The 20,906-nt window shown below is 39.8% G+C and overlaps 1 protein-coding gene across 1 annotated transcript in view; it reads left to right on the top strand.

The window, feature by feature from the left end:
• Nucleotides 1–20,906, top strand: part of DOCK3 (dedicator of cytokinesis 3) — a 128,585-nt gene that overhangs the window by 16,667 nt on the left and 91,012 nt on the right. Inside the window, exons 6-12 of the mRNA XM_035106067.3 lie at nucleotides 3,388–3,472; nucleotides 5,477–5,518; nucleotides 5,867–6,021; nucleotides 7,984–8,065; nucleotides 13,072–13,132; nucleotides 14,248–14,395; nucleotides 20,029–20,117. Coding sequence (XP_034961958.2) covers nucleotides 3,388–3,472; nucleotides 5,477–5,518; nucleotides 5,867–6,021; nucleotides 7,984–8,065; nucleotides 13,072–13,132; nucleotides 14,248–14,395; nucleotides 20,029–20,117 — 662 coding nt within the window. The remainder of the gene's footprint in view (nucleotides 1–3,387; nucleotides 3,473–5,476; nucleotides 5,519–5,866; nucleotides 6,022–7,983; nucleotides 8,066–13,071; nucleotides 13,133–14,247; nucleotides 14,396–20,028; nucleotides 20,118–20,906) is intronic.

The raw sequence follows: 20,906 nt of genomic DNA on the forward strand, positions 1-20,906 counted from the left end.
CTGAGACTAGATGCACTTACCCATCACTAGTTGAGTTGTAAAATTGGTGGATAAGAAGCGATCATTTTTGAATCTTGCACTTGCTTGTTACATTCTCTGCTTCTTTTGAAATGGATATAATTGCTAGTCAAGTAACTGAATGTTACAAATAAAAATGCTAAGTAACCTTTCTGGGGGAGAGAGTAAAGTGTGAACCCATGTTTGTCTCTCTTGCTTTGCATAGTGGCTTTTAATGTTTTGTTCAGTAAGAAGAAATGTATTCTAAATATAGGATATTTTAAGCTGGGGGGAAATTGCCTCGTGAGTACTTTTGTATACATTTTCTGAAAATACAGCAGGGAACTCTCTGGAGCAAAGGTTTTACTGAGTTGAAAAGAGTTGCAGAAGGATTTTTTAAATTAGATTGGTTGGAAGGATTGAGAAGAAAATCGTTTATTTTGAATATGGAGTGCCTTCATACATATTAAGCAACTAATCCTTGAGTAAATAAAATTAGTATAATCAAATTTTTATGTAACAGAATTTTGTCTTCAAGACAGAATGAGCCAGCAGGAAAATATAGATGGGGTCAAAGAAGGTAGCTAGTTCAGTAGTCTGCTGTAAGACATCTCTTGCTCTTCCTTGAAAATCTCCAAGAAAGGAGGTCCTGTTGACTTTATGGCATTTGTTGCTGCTGAACATTTATTCATTTGCTTTGACATGACATACAGGTAGCTTGGGGGCAGTTAGTATGAAGGATTAACATAGCATTAGTGAATGAGAATCCTTTGAGCTGAAAATCCATGGTGTTAGGGGATTTTAACTAAATTTAGCATATCGGATAAGGTTCAAAGGTAACTGTTACAGAGTCCATTTGTAGTGATTGTGATGAATGCTATTAAATTGAGGAAATCACTTGCATACTGATATTGACAACTCCAAAAGACTTTAAAAGTATGAGAAGTGCAGTATTATTTTTATGAGAACAATCATGTCCCCCTTCTACTCTTTAGAAAAAAAAACCTATGTGTGTCCCAAATTGATGGATAATTAAACAATTTATGGTATTTTAAACTGTGTGCTGTTATTGGTTTTGTTTGTTACTGTGTTATGTATTTTTGTGTTTTTATATTGTAAACCACCTTGTGATTCTCAGATGAAGGCTGATATAGAAATTTAATTAATAAATAATAAATGGATAAGAAGTGATAAAAATAATATAAAGAATATCCTGCCTTCGCCTCAGTGTTATTATTTGGAGGCACACAAGTGAGAAGTAATGCGAACATGTAGAAACATTTGAACGATTCTAAAATTTAAGCCTTCAGGTTGTTGATAGTAGGGAACATAGTTTATACCTAACACACATGTCCAAATGAGCATATCCCATGCCTTTTTGCTTCTGTGTTCACTTCCAAAAAATCAAGAAGCTCTCTATAGCCATTGTGTTCATTATGTGCATCCTGTGGGAACAACCTTTCTGTGTCCAAGTTTCCTTCTCCCTCTTGAACTGCACTTTAATTGAGATGGGTGCTTCCAGCAATCCCTACTCCAGATATACCCATTTCAGTAATGATCTAAGTACCTTTCAAGCCTCCATTTCAGAGGCATTGGGTTGAAAGCATTTCAGCTCTGAAAGAGGACATAAGGGTCTGTTGTTGTGATGCAGCTCTTATTTTGATGGCTACTGCTGCCCCTATGAAGCTTGCTTATTTGTTTTGGATATTGATATCCCACCATCCAACCCCAAGGTGAAAATGAGTGAATATTAAAATATACAAGCAGCATAAAATCACATTGCAGATTTTTTTAAAAATCAGATTTGGCACTAAAACAGATTAAAAGACATGGGAAAAAAAGTTCTTGTCTGGCAGTGGGCATCTAGGTAGGTGCTATGTCAACCTTCCTGGGGAGACATCTCCAAAGTTAGGGTGCCAGCACTGTGAATGCACTTTCCTTGTTAACTACCTGCCACACCTCACCTGGTGGTGGTCTGTCAGAGAAAAATGTCAGATTGATTTACTTATTTACACTGGTAACTCAGGTTACAGACACTTCTTGTTACAGACTCCGCTAACCCAGAAATAGAACCTCAGGTTAAGAACTTTGCTTCAGGATGAGAACAGAAATCCTGCTCCGGCGGTGTGGCAGCAGGGGGCCCCATTAGCTAAAGCGGTGCTTCAGGTTAAGAACAGTTTCAGGTTAAGAATGGACCTCCAGAACGAATTAAGTTCTGAACCCGAGGTACCACTGTACTTATTTACTTAGATACTACTTAGATACTTTTATTTTGCAATTGCAATTTTTCATATGTGGTTTACAACAAATACATATACACAATAAAAACACATACAAAATTAAAACTGACCAACTTTTACAGAAGGCGTTTATTTATTTTTTTGTCTGCATAAGCTTGTGAGCAAAGAAAAGCTTTCAGCAAACGTGTCTGTCAATATAGAGGACACCTACTAAGTCTCCTGGAGGAGTATTCCAATAGATGAAAATCCCATGGCCTGTGTAGGCACTGTTACCCTCTAGGCTTGGCACTAGAGCAGGCATCCCCAAACTCAGCCCTCCAGATGTTTTGGACTACAATTCCCATATTCCCCAACCACTGGTCCTGTTAGCTAGGGATCATGGGAGTTGTAGGCCAAAACATCTGGAGGGCCGCAGTTTGGGGATGCGTGCTCTAGTGCCAAGCCTAGCTCTGAGCATTGGCATTGACATCTGAAGCCCAGTCCCATATTGAAGACTACAACTGCATCACAACAGGCAGTTGGGTTTTCTCCATCCTACGCTTTGCTTCTGTGATCGAGTTCTTGAACCAAGTGTGTCCAGTACAAACTTTCCTTTGGTGCTATGAAATGTCGTGTCTCTGCAGCCACATATATGGGGGAGTCAAGCCAAATCATCTGTGTGAGGCCAAAGCTTTAGAATATCCACTCTGTCTGACCAGCCATTAGCTGCAACAAGCCCCATAATGCTGATGCTATATTATGAATGTTATGAAAGGTATATTTGTAATAATTGTATCGGGGCGTTAAGCTTTACATAGTTTTAAGCATGTGCCTTATTTTCAGTTCCCAAGTACAGGGGTACCTTGGTCTATGAACTTGAACTTAATCCATTCCAGAAGTCTGTTCTTAAACCAAAGCGTTCTTAAACCAAGGCCTGCTTTCCCATAGCAGCGGGGGACTCTATTTACAAATGGAACACACTCAACAGGAAGCGGGACATGTTCTGCTTCCAAGGCAAAGTTCACAAACCAAAACACCCACTTCCGGGTTTGCAGCATTCTTAATCCTAGTTGTTCATAAACTAAGATGTTCTTAAACCAAGGTACCACTGTAGTTATATATACTACATAAATAAATACATTTTATTGATTGCATTTGTTTTCCTTCACAGGCATTTGGGCTTGGATCTTGTCCCACGAAAGGACTTTGAGGTGGTGGATTCAGATCAGATAAGTGTCTCTGATCTATACAAGATGGTAAGTTGCCTTATTCTTTGATAGGGTGAGGATGAGAGGTTCAGAAGGTAGCAGCACAACACCAGGCCCTTTTTTCCAATTCCCTGCAGTGGCAGAATTCTTTTTGCCCAATATGGAGCTTGAACCCACATCCCTGAGATTAAGAGGCACCACCGATTGAGCTTATATTGTGGGAGCCTGCCAGCATTTATTTTTGCACATAGCTGGGCATGTCCTATGGATTTGAAAGGGGCTTGGCTTCTCCTACACATCTGTGTATTAATATTGTGTTGGATTAAGTTGAGAATTGTGTCGCATGTTCCTAGGTGAGTTCCCATAGCAATTGTTCTATGTTGCCAGGTTTCAGCAGAATGTCTTAGTGTTTGCTGCAAGGAATGAGGGATGGTGCACTAATTGAGCTTTTTTGAAATCTGAGAATGTGGATACAATGCCCTGGTGATTCTCTCCACTTTTGGAAAGGATGGACAGTTCAGTCAGTGGCTAATAATCCTGATAGCTGCTCCTATGTTTGAATTCTGTGTGGCTTTGATCATGTGCTATGGAAATATTTTTTTATGTTCATAGGTTTGAGAGATGAAGGATGGAGGATTATTTGGGTCTCTCTAAGTTTTAACTTCTGAAACCTAATTAAAAAATAATATCAATGATATCCAACATTACAAATATCTAAAATTGTAAAATAGATAAGTATAAAACAAAATATGAAAATATGATTAAAAACACACTTGAAACCGTTTCAATTTGGATTACTTTTTAAATCTTACCTCTGGAGATTAAATAGGAACAGTAGGAGACTTACTGTCAATTTTCTGATTGTTAATGTTAGCCTTCAGCATGAGAGGCTTTAAAAACAGGATCAACCTCTGTTAGAGAATTGGGGATGTTGCTCCTTTTTAACACAAACATTTAATGTCGTGTTGCCTCAGTCGCTACACTTTTCATTTGAGGCCATGTTCTGTGTAGAACAAGGAATGGTTATTTGGTAAAGCAAATGTAGATGTAGTGGGAGGTTGCTCCTGTACGTCATCATAAAATACTGTCCACTGCAGGGGGATGCTGAATGGGAGGATGGATATAAAATTAGATTGGGGAGAAGGAGGCTTGTGAAGTAGCTACTTGCAATAAATATGTATCACCTAAAATAAAAATATATTTTCACAGGTCCTGTGTTAAGCATGTTTTTTAAAAATGCATTTTTTTAACAGGGAGATGAAACTGCACAAAATTCGTGTAACAACAACACCATGAATAAATTAGCCAGGGATCATCTGTAGAAAATTAACCCAATAAATCAGTACAAAAATTGCACAAGAGTGCACAAACCATGTTGCAAAGTATCAACCTTGCAGAAATAAGCAGATTGAAACATTATTTCACACCTTCAATGATATGGGATCCGCCCAGAGTGGCTGGGGAAACCCAGCCAGGTAGGCGGGGTAGAAATAAATTATCATCATCATCATCATCATCATCATCATAATCTCAGGACTAAAAGGCTTTCAGGGTGTTGTTTGGATGAGTAGTCAGCTGTAGTGTTTCTCTCTGATCAGTTCTGTGCTTTGTGTGTAATGCTACATTGTATAGAACTGGGATAGAGCTCTCTGTTTTCCCAGCCGGTTGCACCACCACAAAATCCTATGTTGGTCTAATTCAGGCATGGCCAAACTTGGGCCTCCAGCTGTTTTGGGACTACAGTTCCCATCATCCCTGACCACTGGTCCTGTTAGCTAGGGATGATTGGAATTGTAGTTCCAAAACAGCTGGAAGGCTGAGTTTGGCCATGCCTGTTCTAGTGCAATTGAATGGTGCTGCACTTGATTTGGTACCTGGACAGTGCTAAATCATGAATGCTTCTGTGTCAGCTAATAGGATCTGGTCTTTAGTATACTATTGCATCTTTTTAAAACAGATCTGAAAACAATGAAAAAAAATGTTTAGTCATGTGTGGAAGAAATGCCAGCATCTTTGAACAGAAGTAATGCAGCACGTCTTTTTCTTTTACAGCATTTATCTAGTAGACATAGTGTACAACAGAGCACATCACAGGTAAGATAAACTGAAGAAGGAAGCCATATCTCTTCTTCACCATGAAATAACTCATAAAATATACTGGTTTTTATTGGTATTTACAACTGTTCAGCCCTACCAGTATACTGACTTCGTTTTATGGTTTTTTTTAAATCAAGGGTGTTGACTCATATACAATTTGCTTTATCCTGACAGTATTTTGGTGAGGGATCTAGGCACTACATGTGGATCTGTGCAGATAAAATGATTAGGAGCTGTGTATATATTCTACCAAGCAACTTTCATTTTAAATGGTATCAGTGAATATAAAACTATGAAATATATGTCTAGAAAATGAAGTCCTTTTAATTTCTTTCTCCAAATTAGGTAGATACAATACGCCCACGTCATGGAGAAGCATGTCGTCTGCCAGTACCTCACCACTTCTTTCTCAGTCTTAAAAGTTTCACTTACAATACAATTGGGGAGGATGCAGATGTATTCTTTTTTTTGTATGATGTCCGGGAAGGCAAACAGATCAGGTAAGTCAGAAGCAGACCCCTTGCTTTCTTGTTCTGAGCACGTAAAATATTGCTGGTCCTTTGGTCAGAAATCTGTTTTAACATCTGTAATATTGTTAACTCTTTTTGTGAAACTAGAGTTCTTATGATGTCATGGAACTAGGTTTCGAAGGCATGCCTCTGAATTCTGGGTATGAAAGGAAAAGCGAACTCCTCCACTTTATTAAAGAGTGGCGTTGTGGGTTAAACCACAGAGCCTAGGGCTTGCCGATCAGAAGGTCGGCAGTTTGAATCCCCACAATGGAGTGAAATCCCGTTGCTCGGTTCCAGCTCCTGCCAACCTAGCAGTTCGAAAGCACGTTAAAGTGCAAGTAGATAAATAGGTACCGCTCCGGTGGGAAGGTAAACGGCATTTCCGTACGCTGCTCTGGTTCGCCAGAAGCGGCTTAGTCATGCTGGCCACATGATCCGGAAGCTGTCTGTGGAGAAACGCCAGCTCCCTCGGCCTATAGAGTGAGATGAGCGCCGCAACCGCAGAGTTGTCCGCAACTGGACCTAATGGTCAGGGGTCCCTTTACCTTAGAAGCACTACGAGATAATTACCTTACTTAACCCGTTTTTAAGGATCTAAAGTTCTGCCTATAAAAGAAAGCACAACATTTTATTTATAGCTAATTCACTATAACAACTATTGTAATAGAACATGCTGTAGTAGTTACTCAATATTGTTTGAGAACTATTTTTGAAAGTCTGACTTACACCACAATTCCAGCACCTTGGAGAGCACTGCTTTTTCTCACTTTAAATTGATACCTTGCCTTTGCAAGCCTGTTAGCAGAGAGAAACTTTACCCTTTTGACAAGAGTATCTCTGAAAGGATTGCCAGGGGTCCAGCACCAGCCTGTAAGGGCAGTTAATCCATATTCACAAGGGGTTCCCTAACATAATTCTTAAGTAAACTTTTACTATGGCCAGCTAGTTTTCCTCAATTTTTTGGAAAACATCAACTAATAAGTAATAGTATTGGTTAGAACCCGTTTTAGGTTTTCCATTGTAGACAAGACATTGCTTACAGTAAATAATTTTGAGCAGTTCATCCCGATCTCCAGAATTTTTTTCCTTCTGGCTTCAGGAAAGTATAATAGTGCAAAAAGGAAACTCTTTTGATTCATTTGATAGGAAAAACCAAAACTGATTTGAGTCCAGCTGGAATTGTTTTTGATATGGAGGAAGTGAACATTTGACAGGGTGTATTTGTTTAGTTCAGAGAATTATAAATTTAATAGAATAAATCAGCTGTACAGGTACAAATACTAATATTACTTCCAACAGTTCCATTTTGTTACATTTGCTTATGGTCAGTAAAACAATTGAGCAATGGAATATGCTGCCTAGGAATATAGACAGATTTTCTAGATTTAGAAAAGTTAGATAAATATATATAAACAGTTAACAGAGCATACTGAATCCCGACTCAGTGCAGAGTATGGGGTTAGAGAACCTATGAATTCCTCTCTTTCTCTGTTATTTTGTAATCAATTATATTCTTTTCTTAAACACATTATTGCAATTTAGTGCAAGAGTGCTGCATCTTTTTAACTTCCCAGTTATCGCTTTAACTTTCCAGTTATTATTCACTTTCCAGTGAATAATTGATACTATTTTGCATAAAACAATTAACAAAATTATTTTTATGTCTAAGATTGAGTGTAGGGATGTTAAATTCTTATTAGCCTAGTGCTACTCCTATATTTCATCAAATGTAAGAAGATATTAATTCATTCCCACCATGATTAATGAGAAAGTACCTGGAAGTATTGTCAGAAGAACCATTGTATTTTCAATGTAGCTATACAGTTTGATGGTCGATGAATCTGGATCTCTGAATAAAGTTCCATAAATGTTTAGAAGTTCTGACCAGGATGCAGTATGGATGGTATGTACTATTGGTAATTCAGTGTTTTCTTATCTTTTGTGTTTCAGTGAAAGGTTTCTGGTACGCTTAAACAAGAATGGAGGCCCCAAGAATCCAGAGAAGATTGACCGAATGTGTGCACTTTTCACAGTATGAAACACTTTTCATTTTCTTTACCATTCAGTAAGAGTGTTTTGCAGACTGAGACTGGATTCCAGTGTAGCATATATTTTGTTCTAATCACACCATAGTTTGAGCATCCAGATGTCCCAAAGGCAAATATGATTTTGAGCTGTTTGTTTACTTCTGTTTCACATATGTGCATGACTCAGTTTCATAAGTATATTCCCATTTCTATGGTGTAGCGGTCTCATGAGACAGAGTAATGACCCTAACCATGGTTTTTTATTTCAGCATACTGCAGGCAGATGTGGGTTCAGCAAACCATGGTTTAGCTATGTCACATCTAAATCCAGCCTGATTGTCAGATAAAGGGTGTGGGCTATACTTGCGTGGAACAAGGTCTTCTCATGCAATAAGATATTTTCCCTTCTGCCCCCAACACCCCCTAAACCTGTTCTGGGGTTCCCTCAACTCTGCAGAGCAGATTTAGGGGGCATGGGGTGCACAAGAGGAAGTAAGAGAAGCTTTGCTCTGCAAGCGGACCTCATTCTATGCACACAACAATTTAGTTGAATCCCTCCCCCAAATTATGCTTCATATCAAGAATCATAATTATATACGCATGGAGTAACTCCTCTATCAGGAGAGGTTGCAGTGTTTGAGACCTTTTGGTGAGTAAGAGATGACATGATAGAAATTTATAAAGTTTTGTATGACATGGAGAGATAAATGCTTTTCTCCTCTCATAACACTCAAGGTGGACATCTGATGAAGCTGGATGTTGAAATATACAGGCAGATAAAATAAATTCTTCCTCACACTGCACAGTTATACCATGGCGCATGTTCCCACAGGAGGCAGTGATGACCATCAACTTGGATGGCTTTAAAAGAGGACTGGACAAATTAATTGAGGATAAGGCTATCATTGGCTATTAGCCATGATGGCTATGCCCTGACTCCAGAGTTGGAGTGCTCTTGTGCTTCAGTTCTGCTTGAGGGTTTCCCACAGGCATCTGGCTGACCAATGTGAAAACAGGATGTTGTAATACAGGGTTCCCCAAACTAAGGCCCGGGGGCCAGATGCGGCCCGCAAGGCTCATTTATGCGGCCCCCGGAAACCCCTGCCACCCGTTGCCACTGCCCGCTCTTACCGGCGTGGTGCAGCTGCCCACTCCCAGGTCGCTGGGAGCATCAGAAATAGCTTGTGTGCATGTGCAAGTGTCATTTCCAGCACACTTCCAGGCTGGAGGAGGCCCATGTGCATGTGCACAAGCGATTTCTGGTGTTCCGGCAACCTGGAAGTGCGCCGGAAATTGCGTGTGCGCACGTGTATGGGTGCGCGCTCCCGTGCGTTCCGGCCCACAGCGCGATCGGTGCTGGTGGCACTGGCCCTCGGCAAGGTAAGCTTGGGGACCCCTGTTGTAATAGATGGGAATATAGACCTGGTCCAGTAGGCTCTTGTGTTCTTATGCTGAAATGCTAGCACGAACATTTTTTAAAAAATTACTTGTACTGTGATAAATGAGCATTAGTAATTTAAAATTAACTTTAAAAGTGGATGTGGAAACACTCCTTTTCCTGCTGCATTTGTCTTTCATTTGTCTTTTGTTTTGCCTGTTGATTTCTAATGAAGCATGAAATGAGAATGGTCTTTTAGTTTCCTTCATGTGTTTGTAGACAAACACCCTTTGAAAATATCACTATGGTGAAGGGAGTAATTACTTAGACTATATTTACTGCAGCCAGTACTGAGAGCAGTTGCATAAATGTGTTTTGATTTCAGCCTCCAACAAATGGAGCAGTTTAGTGTTTTAGGTGTTTTTTTATGAAGCTTTGTTTCTCTGATATTCCTTTATTCTTTCTCTGTAAGGATGTTATTGCTATTGGACTTCTGAGCTTTAGAGCATAGGTAGGGAAGCTCAGGCCTGGCCACCAAATACAGTTCTCTAGGCCACCCTGTTTGGCCCTTAAAATTCTCCACAGGCCACACAAACCTCTCCCAATGTCACATTGCTCGATGGCCCTGCTTTACACCTCCAATGTTTTCACCAGGCTGGTGTTTTTGAAATTTAATAATGTCTCTCTTGTCTGGATGGAGGATAGAGGTGTGTGTGTGTGTGTGTGTGTGTGTGTGTGTGTGTGTGTGTGTAGAAAATAGCCTTCTGTTTAAATGCAAAATTTATATTCATTAATCCACCCACTTTTGCATCATTCCCTATCCTTGTGGCTGTTGGAAGGTTGCCCAGAAAGGAAATATAGCTCTCAGGCCACATCTTCTGCAAAACCACAATTTGAGTTCATGTCTGTAAATGTACATAGTTTTTCTGTCGGTCTTGACAGTTTCACTACTCAGCTGTTTCTTCTTTTACCTTTGCATCTGTGATTACCTCACTCAGCCAAAATTAATAACTTAAAATAATTATATGCTATAAATGCCAGCTCTTTAAGCTAGTGTTTGATATCAAAATAGTAGACCCAGAAATCTGAGATAAGAGCCAGATGGGGCGAATTGGAAGAGTACGTTGTAGACCTTATACTGCAAAACCCAAGTGCAATGGTAGTTCTGGGAGGGGACCTAAATGACAGACTAGGCCTGAGCAACCAGACCCTATATACACGGTTCAGCTACACACACCAGATTTGGAGGTGGAAATCAAAACGCGAGCCTTAAAAGATCAAACAGTCTCTATCTAGCATAAATGACCTTCAGACTGAATCTTCACCTACCTGTCTTGAATTAGGATGAGCGTCATCAACTATATAATTGTCTCTGAGAACCTTCTCCCACATGCAAAGAACGTAGAGGTCAAACCAAGATTTGAGAGCGATCATTTCCCGGTCTATCTCCAAGTAGAGGAGCTAACTCAGAAGGTCCCCGCTGTAAACAACTGTTAGGCTGTTGTAACGCTAGTGGAAGGAACCCACCACTGAGCCAAATGGACCTGTCAGCTAAATAAAAAAGTATCAAAATGGTTGGACTCAGTAAGCCTGCGGTCAATCCAAAGCACCCTGATAACAGCTGAATCCTCTGAGGCCCTCCTAATGACCTACAAGGACCTAACCCGAGAATTACATTGGCCTCTCAGCAAAAGTCACAGAACCGACAGGAGGTACCAAAAACACCATTCCAAACCATGGTTTGACAAGGACTGTATCAACGCCAAAAAAGCCCTTAACATCTCATACCAAGCCTTTACCTCCAATGGTGCAATGGATCTCCTATATCACAAAAAGCTGACCTGGAAGAAAAAGGAAACAACAAAAAAGAACTGGACACAGGTTATTCAAGCAGCCAAATCCAACAACGCTGCCCTTTTCTGGAAGACCATAATACTCACCCATACTAGTACTCTACCAATGACAGACTATCACATCTCTGCAAAGACCTAGGAGACACACTTCCGAAAACTACCCCCCCCCCATGCAACACTGTGCAACACTGGAGCTGGTACAATCTAAATTTCTAAGGTCATTCCTACAAGTGCCCCAAAATGTTTCCAATGCCACCCTACACCTAGAAACTGGACTGGTAAGAATTGAGGCTAGAGTGTGGCTTGCCACACTTAATTACTGGCTGAGACTGTCCTTCTTCCCGTGTGGCCTTGCTCCCCTAACCATAAAGGATGACTTCCAAATGACTTGTGCTAAACAAAATAACAACCCTGGGTTTTACCCTGTAAATTTTACTTGACACAGGATACAAAAAAGCCAAACATAAACCCATCGGACAGCATATGGAAGACATATAGTGCCAAGCAGATCTAGCCAGATCCCCAAATTGTTTCACCAGTGAAACAAAAATTTGCCTCAGTTCCCAAATGCCATATACTGTATGACCAACCTAGAAGTACCAAAACAGTGAAAGTCCTTCACTTTGGCCCTATGCCAGGCACTCTCCTCAGCTATCCAGGAAGGCCATTTTAGGAAGGTACCGTACGAAGAGAGGAAATGCCCCTGTGGCTCAGGGCAGCTAGAAACTACTGAACATGTATTCTTCCACTGCCAATATTATACAGACATATGAGTCAGGTTCATCCTGCCAATACTACACAAATTCCCTGGACAGACAGAGCAACTCTATACCTCCTTGCTACTTCAAGATGGAAATCCAGATGTAACATACTTAGTAGCCAGATTTTGCACTACTATGATGGGCATTCACCAAAGAATGGTTTGGGTCACGCACCAGACCTAAACTGAAGGCTCATACGCAAGACCTGTGCCCTCTCTTGCAGGGTACCCTCCCTTCTATAGTTGCTTTTGCAACAGCTTGCTCTTAACTCTCTAGCTGATTTTAAGTCTCCCTCATGCACCCCCCTTTTTGGGGTCACTCCTTTTACCTGTTTTATCTGTTTTATTTCCTAAATTCCGGCGTGTTTCTATTTTAACTTATGCTGGTCTGTGACCGTAATAAAGATGATGATGATGATGATGATGATGATGATGATGATGATAGTAGATTTCAGTGGATGAGACCTTTGCTTTTTCACCTATGTTCTTAGGGCATCTGATATCGCTTCCCCCTTTCTCCTTTCCTTACTCTTCTAATTTAGCTAAGCCAGTTTATCCATTCAGCATCTTGCAACTTCCAGATTTGGCCTTTTTCTTTTGCTAGCAACTATAAGCTTATAAGCACTTTAACTCAGAAAACTTGCAGGGCTTTATATTCAGCCACAGCCAACCTGAGCAGTGAATAACTTGCAATGAGAATTTCATTGTTGGTCATATTTATGAAATGTAAATGTATATGTTAATGTTATTCAAACTATGAGTATACACTACTTTCACTCACCTTTCTGAAAAAGTAAATATTACATGGGATCCCCACCCCCACAATTTTCTGCAGACTCCCCCTGGAAAAATAGGGTAGAAATCCTCCTCAGGGAGGTAGATCTTTTTCTACTCCAAGCCTTCACTTCTCTATGACAATGATAGAAATGTGTAGAGGTAGTTTTCTGTTTGAAAGTAGAATATACTTGCAATATAAATGGTTTTGACAATGATTTTTGCTTTCTCCCCAAATTCTGTTAGGATCTCAGCAGCAAGGATATGAAGAAAGATTTGTACATAGTTGCCCATGTAATTCGGATAGGTACAGTACACTTATTGAATTTATTTTAGATTTTTTTATGCACAATCTTTGGGCATAGCTCGTTGTGGGAAAGCATTATATAAATAAACTAAATCAGGCAAATCAATCAATATAATGTTGTTGAGTACAGTGATTATGTGTGTGTGCATTTCCATAGGAAGTGCAGCTTCAAAGACCCAGGAGTTGCACTGTTTCATAACAAATTGTAATTGCTAAACCATCATTTCGGCAGAAGTGCAGATAACAGTACTTTTTGTGTGGAGTAAGACTTGGCTATTGCAGCAAGTCTGACCAGTCCAGCAGGTCAGGTTTTAATTCATAACTTGCTGTATATAAAATCTGCAGGACAGGGATGGCCACCTAGCAGTCCATAAGTCACAGGCCCACCTTCCCCACCAGAGGTTAGGAACCAGGTATTCTCATCATCCCCAGCCAACATAGCCATAGGAATTGTACTCCAACAACTTCTGGAGGACCATAGGTTCCCCCATCCTGCTTTACCAATTGGGAGCACAACAAACTGTGCCTCTTGGACAATTGCCTGGCACAAGTTGCTCTCATTTATTTGGATGAGCGCCTGCATGCAAAAGAGTTTTATGCTGCTTTCAATTAAGCAAGTACTCCTGTCATCAAGAAATGAAAGGTTGCCCAAGAGGCATCATGGTATGGGGGTGGAGTCAGGTTTCTGGTTCAATCCCTAGGTTTCCTAGTTAAAATATCTGAGGTAGCAGGAAAGGTCTCTGGTGGAGTCATCAGAGGAATGTTCCCAGTAAGATTAAATGGCACTAGACACCTTTATCTTATAGGTGCCTTCCCTGACAACATTTTGATAGGGATAGAAGGGCATGGGCACTTCCGGACCCAGCTTCTGAGGTGGTTATATCTTGATAGGATGTAGGATTTCTGATTAGTTTTTTAATAAATAAGGTAGATTTTAAAGGAATGAAAGTATAATTTCTGCATAGTTGCCACAGGAAACTATTCACCTTTTCCTCATCAAGATACTCGTTTAATTTGGATTTTTTTAAAAAAGGAACATTATCTTTATTTATAGGGTTATGTTTAGGTGTTTGAGAACTGAAGCTGAATATAATGCCAATAACTCTTTGTTTTAGGGCGCATGTTGCTAAATGATTCAAGAAAGGGTCCTTCTCATCTTCATTACCGACGTCCATATGGTTGTGCTGTATTAAGTATCATGGATGTGATTCCATCAATTTCTGAATTAAAAGAAGAAAAGGATTTTGTTCTTAAAGTTTACACGTAAGTTATTGAGTGCAGGAATAAGACAAAACTATATGTGTTATTTCTGATATGTCAGATATTTTGCTGGTTTATAAAACATGAGTGCCATGGCCTTAACCTAGGATGAGGTATTTATAAAAGTAATTCAAATAGTTAAAGTGTCTTCCTATCTCTAACAGGTTATACCAACTGATTTTATATCCAAGTAAGTAGATCAATATCCTATAGGAGTGTTAATGCATTCATTATACTAACTCCATTATACCTTCTAATTTGTTGGCTTTGGCTAGGTGATACTAATGCACAATTCTTTAAATAACCAACGTGACTTGACACTTTCCCCATAGGTAAGCAAAGTGCAGGACAGAAAGAAAAAAACTGCTGTCTGATACCCGCCCCCTTTCCCCGAAGAGCCTTTTTTTGCAATCGGTTTCAGTGCTGTATTTTCCTGCTGACTGTATGTGAGCCAAGCTATTTTTAAGCTTACTCATTGAAAGTCAACTCTGATTAGGATTTATATGTTTCCTTTTTTTGTTACTGATGGTGTTGTCAGTGGCTGCCAAGCTTGGCTTTTAGAATTTGAATAAAATACTGTTCCTCAATGTAGAGTGGGTTCCCTGATAGCAAATGCAGTAGTAGATGGCAAGAAAATTAGAAATCAGCATAGAGAAAGCTGAGTGGCCCCTTATCCTACCTCCAGCTCAGTTCTGTAGTGGTGACTGAAGTAGCTTGTGAGAAAAACAACCTTCCTCTGTGCTCCTGTGGCTATACTGTTGTTTTAGTCATAGGAGGGTGGTTCTGCATGGGAGTTAGAAGGTGTCTTCTTAGTCTGAGATTTGCCCACAGTGCATGTACAGTAATAGGTCACAGGAATAAACCACGAATTGACAAGTCCCAAACTAGTAGTATATCGATTACAGATTACTGAAGGTAAATAAAATGAGGTGCCAGTCTCACAAATTAGCTTTGATTGGCACAGATTAGAACTGGCAGTTAGCAGATTATAGGGGTGGAGGTGACGTGGATTGGGAAGGGCATATCTGCTTTTTACTTTTAAAAAGCCATTAACACCATTGCTAATTGGAGTTTTGTCAAGCTTGGCCCTGAGAACAAAATCTGGAGTTTTGAACCAGAAATTGTAATCACGTATTGGGAGAAAGTAAAGTAAAGAAGCAGGCGTAATGTTTGTCAGTATCACAGTATTTTTTATGCATGGACTTTTGTGTGGTTAGACTTTAACATGTTAATATAATTCAGGGGTCAGCAAACTTTTTTCACAGGGGGCCGGTCCACTGTCCCTCAGACCTTGTGGGGGGCCAGACTATATTTTGGAAAAAAATATGAATGAATTCCTATGCCCACAAATAACCCAGAAATGCATTTTAAATAAAAGGACACAATCTACTCATGTATAAACATGCTGATTCCCGGACCGTCCACGGGCCGGATTTAGAAGGCGATTGGGCCGCATCCGGCCCCTGGGCCTTAGTTTGGGTACTCCTGATATAATTTAATGTCACATTTAAATTTTGACCAGAAACTGTATTTTAGATTTAAAAACAAACAAACAAACAAACAAACCAAAATTTGCCCTTCTTGGGTTCTTCACCTGTGGTTTTCTTGAAACAGTTGGGAATGAATGCCTCTCATTCTATGTAGGGAACAGGATTGCACAGTCAATGCAAGATTGAACTCAGTAATCCCACCCATCAGCTGATGTCACCAATGATTTCAGTTGGTCGACAGGTGTGCTTTAGAACAGGGGTGGCCAACTCCCAAGAGACTTTGATCTACTTAGAGAGTTAAAAACTGACAGTGATCTACCCCTTTTGGGGGGTTCAGGTCAAAGTTGTTGAGCTTTTTGGGGGAGGAGGAAAGCCCCCCCCTTTTTAGGCATTCAGGTCAAAGTTGTTGATGAGCATTTTTAAGGAGAAGGAAAGCCCTGTCATTTGGGGGTGCAGGGCAAAAGAATTGAGCTTTTATTAGGGGAGCCAAAGTTGTTGAGCTTCTTTGGGGGAGCCAGTGATCTACCAGTGATCTACCACAGATGTCCAGTGATCTACCGGTAGATCACGATCTACTTGTTGGACGTGCCTGCTTTAGAAGAAATGGCTTGGTGAGCCAATTTGGAACCCCTGGGGGGGGGAGATTGCTCTGTGGGTTGAAGGTTCCCCACCCCTGCTGTAGATGTTTGACCTTGTTCTACGTATATTCTAAATTGAAGTAATTGTGTATGTGATTGTGGTTTGAACCAGAGGTGGTTATGACAACATTAAGTTCCTTTCTCTATTTCACATCAAGATTTTTTTAAAAAATATGGTGGCATCTGTTTATGGTTTGATGACTCGGAAGGTCAAACATGGACTTTTTGTTAGCAAATATTATTAGCAAATGTTTTTGGATGCAGAGTCTGATTGCAGATATGAGTCCATCTGGAACTTCCAGTGTATCTGTAATATTAGTCTCATTGTATTTTCTAATCTGAACTAATGCCATACAAGAAATTATTTTTAGTGTTGAATTTCTTAAATAGCAGATTCTGGGGTGAATATGTTTCTTTTACTTCTTTAATGATACACCTCACTTTTGACCTCCACAGTTGCTTAAAGTGGCTTACAGATAAAAAGCAAATGTAAAAAACTCCAATAATCCACATAATTAAAACACAATGAAATGTAGGGTTTGTAACACTCAAATCATTTCACTGAAATTCCTGGCAGCCATACCAACAACACTTTACTAAAGCCCTGTTTATATTTCACTTGGATTTTTTTTTACAAAAAAACTCAAAACTCCTTCATAGTACATCAAAGTTCTTTCTGTATTCTCGCTTGTTTTAAATATGCTGGAGACAGTTGCCAGAGTCCTTAGCTCAGCAGTTACCTTGATTTTAAAATTCAGGTAGCATTAAAAAAGTAGTATTTTTAAAAAAATAATAATCACCACCTTAGCTAGACAACCAAGTGAGTTTCAGGGTCTAGCAGTTCATCTCCCTTATCATTATTCATAGGCTACTCTGGATGCCTTAAGAAATTGTACCAGAATTCTATTTGGAGCAGCACACAACTAAGGCAACTGGTTAATTCTCCCACTACCTAATGATCAGGTAGGCAAACTATAGCTATGTGAAATACATTGTTAACTAGGCGACCTGAGCAATTACCATGGATTTCATGAAGATAAAAGTTTAGATACCCTTCTGGTGGTATAATACCACTAAAAACTTAAAATTTCTTTATTTTAATGGATTGATAATTTATCCAGGCTTCTTTTTATTTATTTAAAGCATTTCTTCTTCTTCTTCTTCTTCTTCTTCTTCTTCTTCTTCTTCTTCTTCTTCTTCTTCTTCTTCTTCTTCTTCTTCTTTGGCGATCACTCATGGCCAAGTAAGATTGTTTTCCATGGTCTTAACAGTGAGTCCACAAGTGACTGTGGAGGCCAATTCTGTATCCACATGTCCTTCCACAGTGGGGACCTAGGTTACCGGGCGTGAGCTGCTCATGGTGAGGGTTTGCCAAACATGCTTGTGGTATCTACTGGTGTCTGATCAACGAAGGAAGAAATCCCTCAGCAGAACAACAGGAGAGGCCATTTTTGGCAAGTCCTTCCCCGCTGCAGCCCCCTCATAACCCCCTAAATAATAATAATAAAATTTAAATTTGTATACCACTCCTTATCAGAAGATCCCAGGGCTGTTAACAACAGAAAAATACAAAATGAGAATACAAAATACATAATAAAACAAAACCAATAACAAACCAATAACCAAACAAACCATTCTATCCCAGAATGAGGAGGAGAGATGGACACATACTAGCCATATTTGCAGATCTCTTTGTTGAAGTGGAAGGAGCTGCCTTATACTGAGTTAGATCATTATAATTCCTTAAATGAAAATGGAATTGTCTTTTCCTATCTCGCATGAGCTGACTTTCCAACTTTGCTTCTGTTCCTTACTCTACCTGACGAAGTAGGCGTTACTTACGAAAGTGCACACGGAAATTAAGCTATTAGTCTAAAAGGTGCTTATTACCCTTTATGTCAGTTATGGGGAACCTGCAGCCCTCCAGGTTTTGTTGGGACCACTAACTCTCATCATCCCTAAACATTGGTTATGCCAGTTGAGGCTGATGAGAGACCAACAATAATATGAAAAACTCAATGTCTTTGCTTTAAGTTCTCAGATAAGAGGACCAACACAGCACCATTTTCTAGTATGGGATGTCCACCACATGTTAAGAATTGATTCACAATTGATGTGACCATGGGCACCCCCTTTTTCCAAGGGGAGCAAAATGAATATGCCTAAATAAATAAATACTGATAATTAATATCAGAGTACAGGTCCACCATTTCTGATAGATCTGGTGACTGAATGGTGGTGAGGCCTGGGCAGCCCTGGAGTCTGAGAAACTTGTATTCCAGGTCTACCCCTCCATTTTTTCTTAATTAGTAGACCTGTTGTCTATATACAGATGGACCTAGCATCTAGACAATGTCTTTTCACTCACAGCTGAAATCCCCAGTTCTTTCCCAAGCTTTCTTCACACCCTCCAGCCCATAATTACGGCAATTGCACTGCTTCTACAATTAACTTAATACAGAAACGACATTTAACCCCCCCCCAAATCCAACATGCCATGTTAACACAAGAGGACTGAACTTTGTCATACACTACTTGAACCCCTCTCCCACCAGCAGAATAACAGTACTGGGTTATTTTGCAAATCTAACATAACACAAACTCTCTTAGGCCCGGTCCTTGCAATACTGGTATAATAATGATGGACTTTTATCTGTATTGGCACTGGTAATTTTTTTAATATTTACAAACTCAGGCGGGGCAGGGGATGACATTCTTTGTATGAATAAAGATCTGTGTTAGAAAGACCACAAACTCCTAACTTGGTTGCTACTTTTTTTCTTTTTTATAGTTAACACATTACTCCCCAGTCAAGCTAAACTAAAATAAAGGATTGTTTTTTAAGAGGCACCAAACAGTTCTTTATTATGGAACACCAGCGTAAAAAGGCTTAAAAACATAACAAGAATCTAGACAATGGGTGCTTCACTTTTTATCTACTTGCCTAGTTCTGCTTTGCTAAATGTTAGCCATTGTTGTGAACTCATTCGTTGGCTAAAAACACTCAAATGTGGGTACAGGATAGTTTCTCCAAAAGAAATAAACAACAAAAAAGTGAAGAGAATAGGTCCTGCACATTTTGCCTTACAAATTGTGTTTTACATATTCTTGAAAGTTAGTTCTTTTAAAAGGAAAGCTGGGAATCTGGGGAAACATTGTTAATCCGGGGGCAGGGATCCCTTTTGTGGATGTTCATGGATGTAGCTACACAAGTACACTGGTGATTCTAAAGTGTGAAGAGGAGAAACACAGCTCCAAATATGCAATGTGCCAAGAAGCTTCAGGTGCCTTTCAATACCAGTAGTGTTTCCACGAGCTTCAAGTATATGGCACGGAAAAGACTTGACATATTTTCTATACTGTTTAAGATTTGCATGTTTGTTTTTTTCTGTCTGATAACAAACAAAGTTGTTCAAAAAATAGGATCCAGTGTGTAGACTATGTATGTATGTATGCATTCAGTCATAAGGTAATGTCATAAAGGTAACACTAGACTATACTTTTTCAGGTGCAACAATGAAAATGAATGGTATCAGATCCATGAAAATATTATTCGCAAATCTAGCACCAAATATACAGCACCCAGCTCAAACTATGGTAATATTTAACTTTACTTCTATTAGAAATACATAATTTCTTTGCCGCAGATACTTTGAATCATGAAAATGTTATAAAAGCCTGTGCATTACAGAATATTCATAAACGAAAATGATTCACCCATGACCTTCACCAGAGTGTTTTATAGTTTTACTTTGGGACTTTTCATAACATTTTGGGTATATGGTCTACTAATAGTTTTCTTTTCTAAAAGTGATATATTCTGAACTATCAGTGATTTTTCATTTTCTGAAATGGGACACTCCCTTGTCCCACATATTGAAGAGAGCTGGTTCTTCTCAGGTTGGCATGTGAGTAATCCGCATAGAAGTGTGTGTTCTCTTACTCAAGGCAGGGACTTGAGAAATTTAGCCTCTCTTCTTTCACGCTCCTTCAGTTTAGTCCCTGCCTTTGCCCAAAACCAATGTGGTTCTTCCTCTCCTCTTTTACTTGCCCTTTTGTTCAGGTTTTCCTATCCATTAAAAAAAATCAAATCAAAGTGGAGGTTTGTCAGAAGATACTGGAACAGAGGGACCCAGGTGGCGCTGTGGGTTAAACCACTGAGCCTAGGGCTTGCTGATCAGAAGGTTGGCGGTTCGAATCCCTGTGACGGGGTGAGCTCCCGTTGCTTGGTCCCAGCTCCTGCCAACCTAGCAGTTCGAAATCACTTCAAAATGCAAGTAGATAAATAGGAACCGCTGCTCTGGTTTGCCAGAAGCGGCTTTGTCATGCTGGCCACATGACCTGGAAGCTGTACGCCGGCTCCCTCGGCTAATAATGCGAGATGAG

The sequence above is a fragment of the Zootoca vivipara genome, chromosome 2, assembly GCF_965207765.1.
Source record: "Zootoca vivipara chromosome 2, rZooViv2.hap1.1, whole genome shotgun sequence".
Classification (NCBI taxonomy): Eukaryota; Metazoa; Chordata; class Lepidosauria; order Squamata; family Lacertidae; genus Zootoca; species Zootoca vivipara.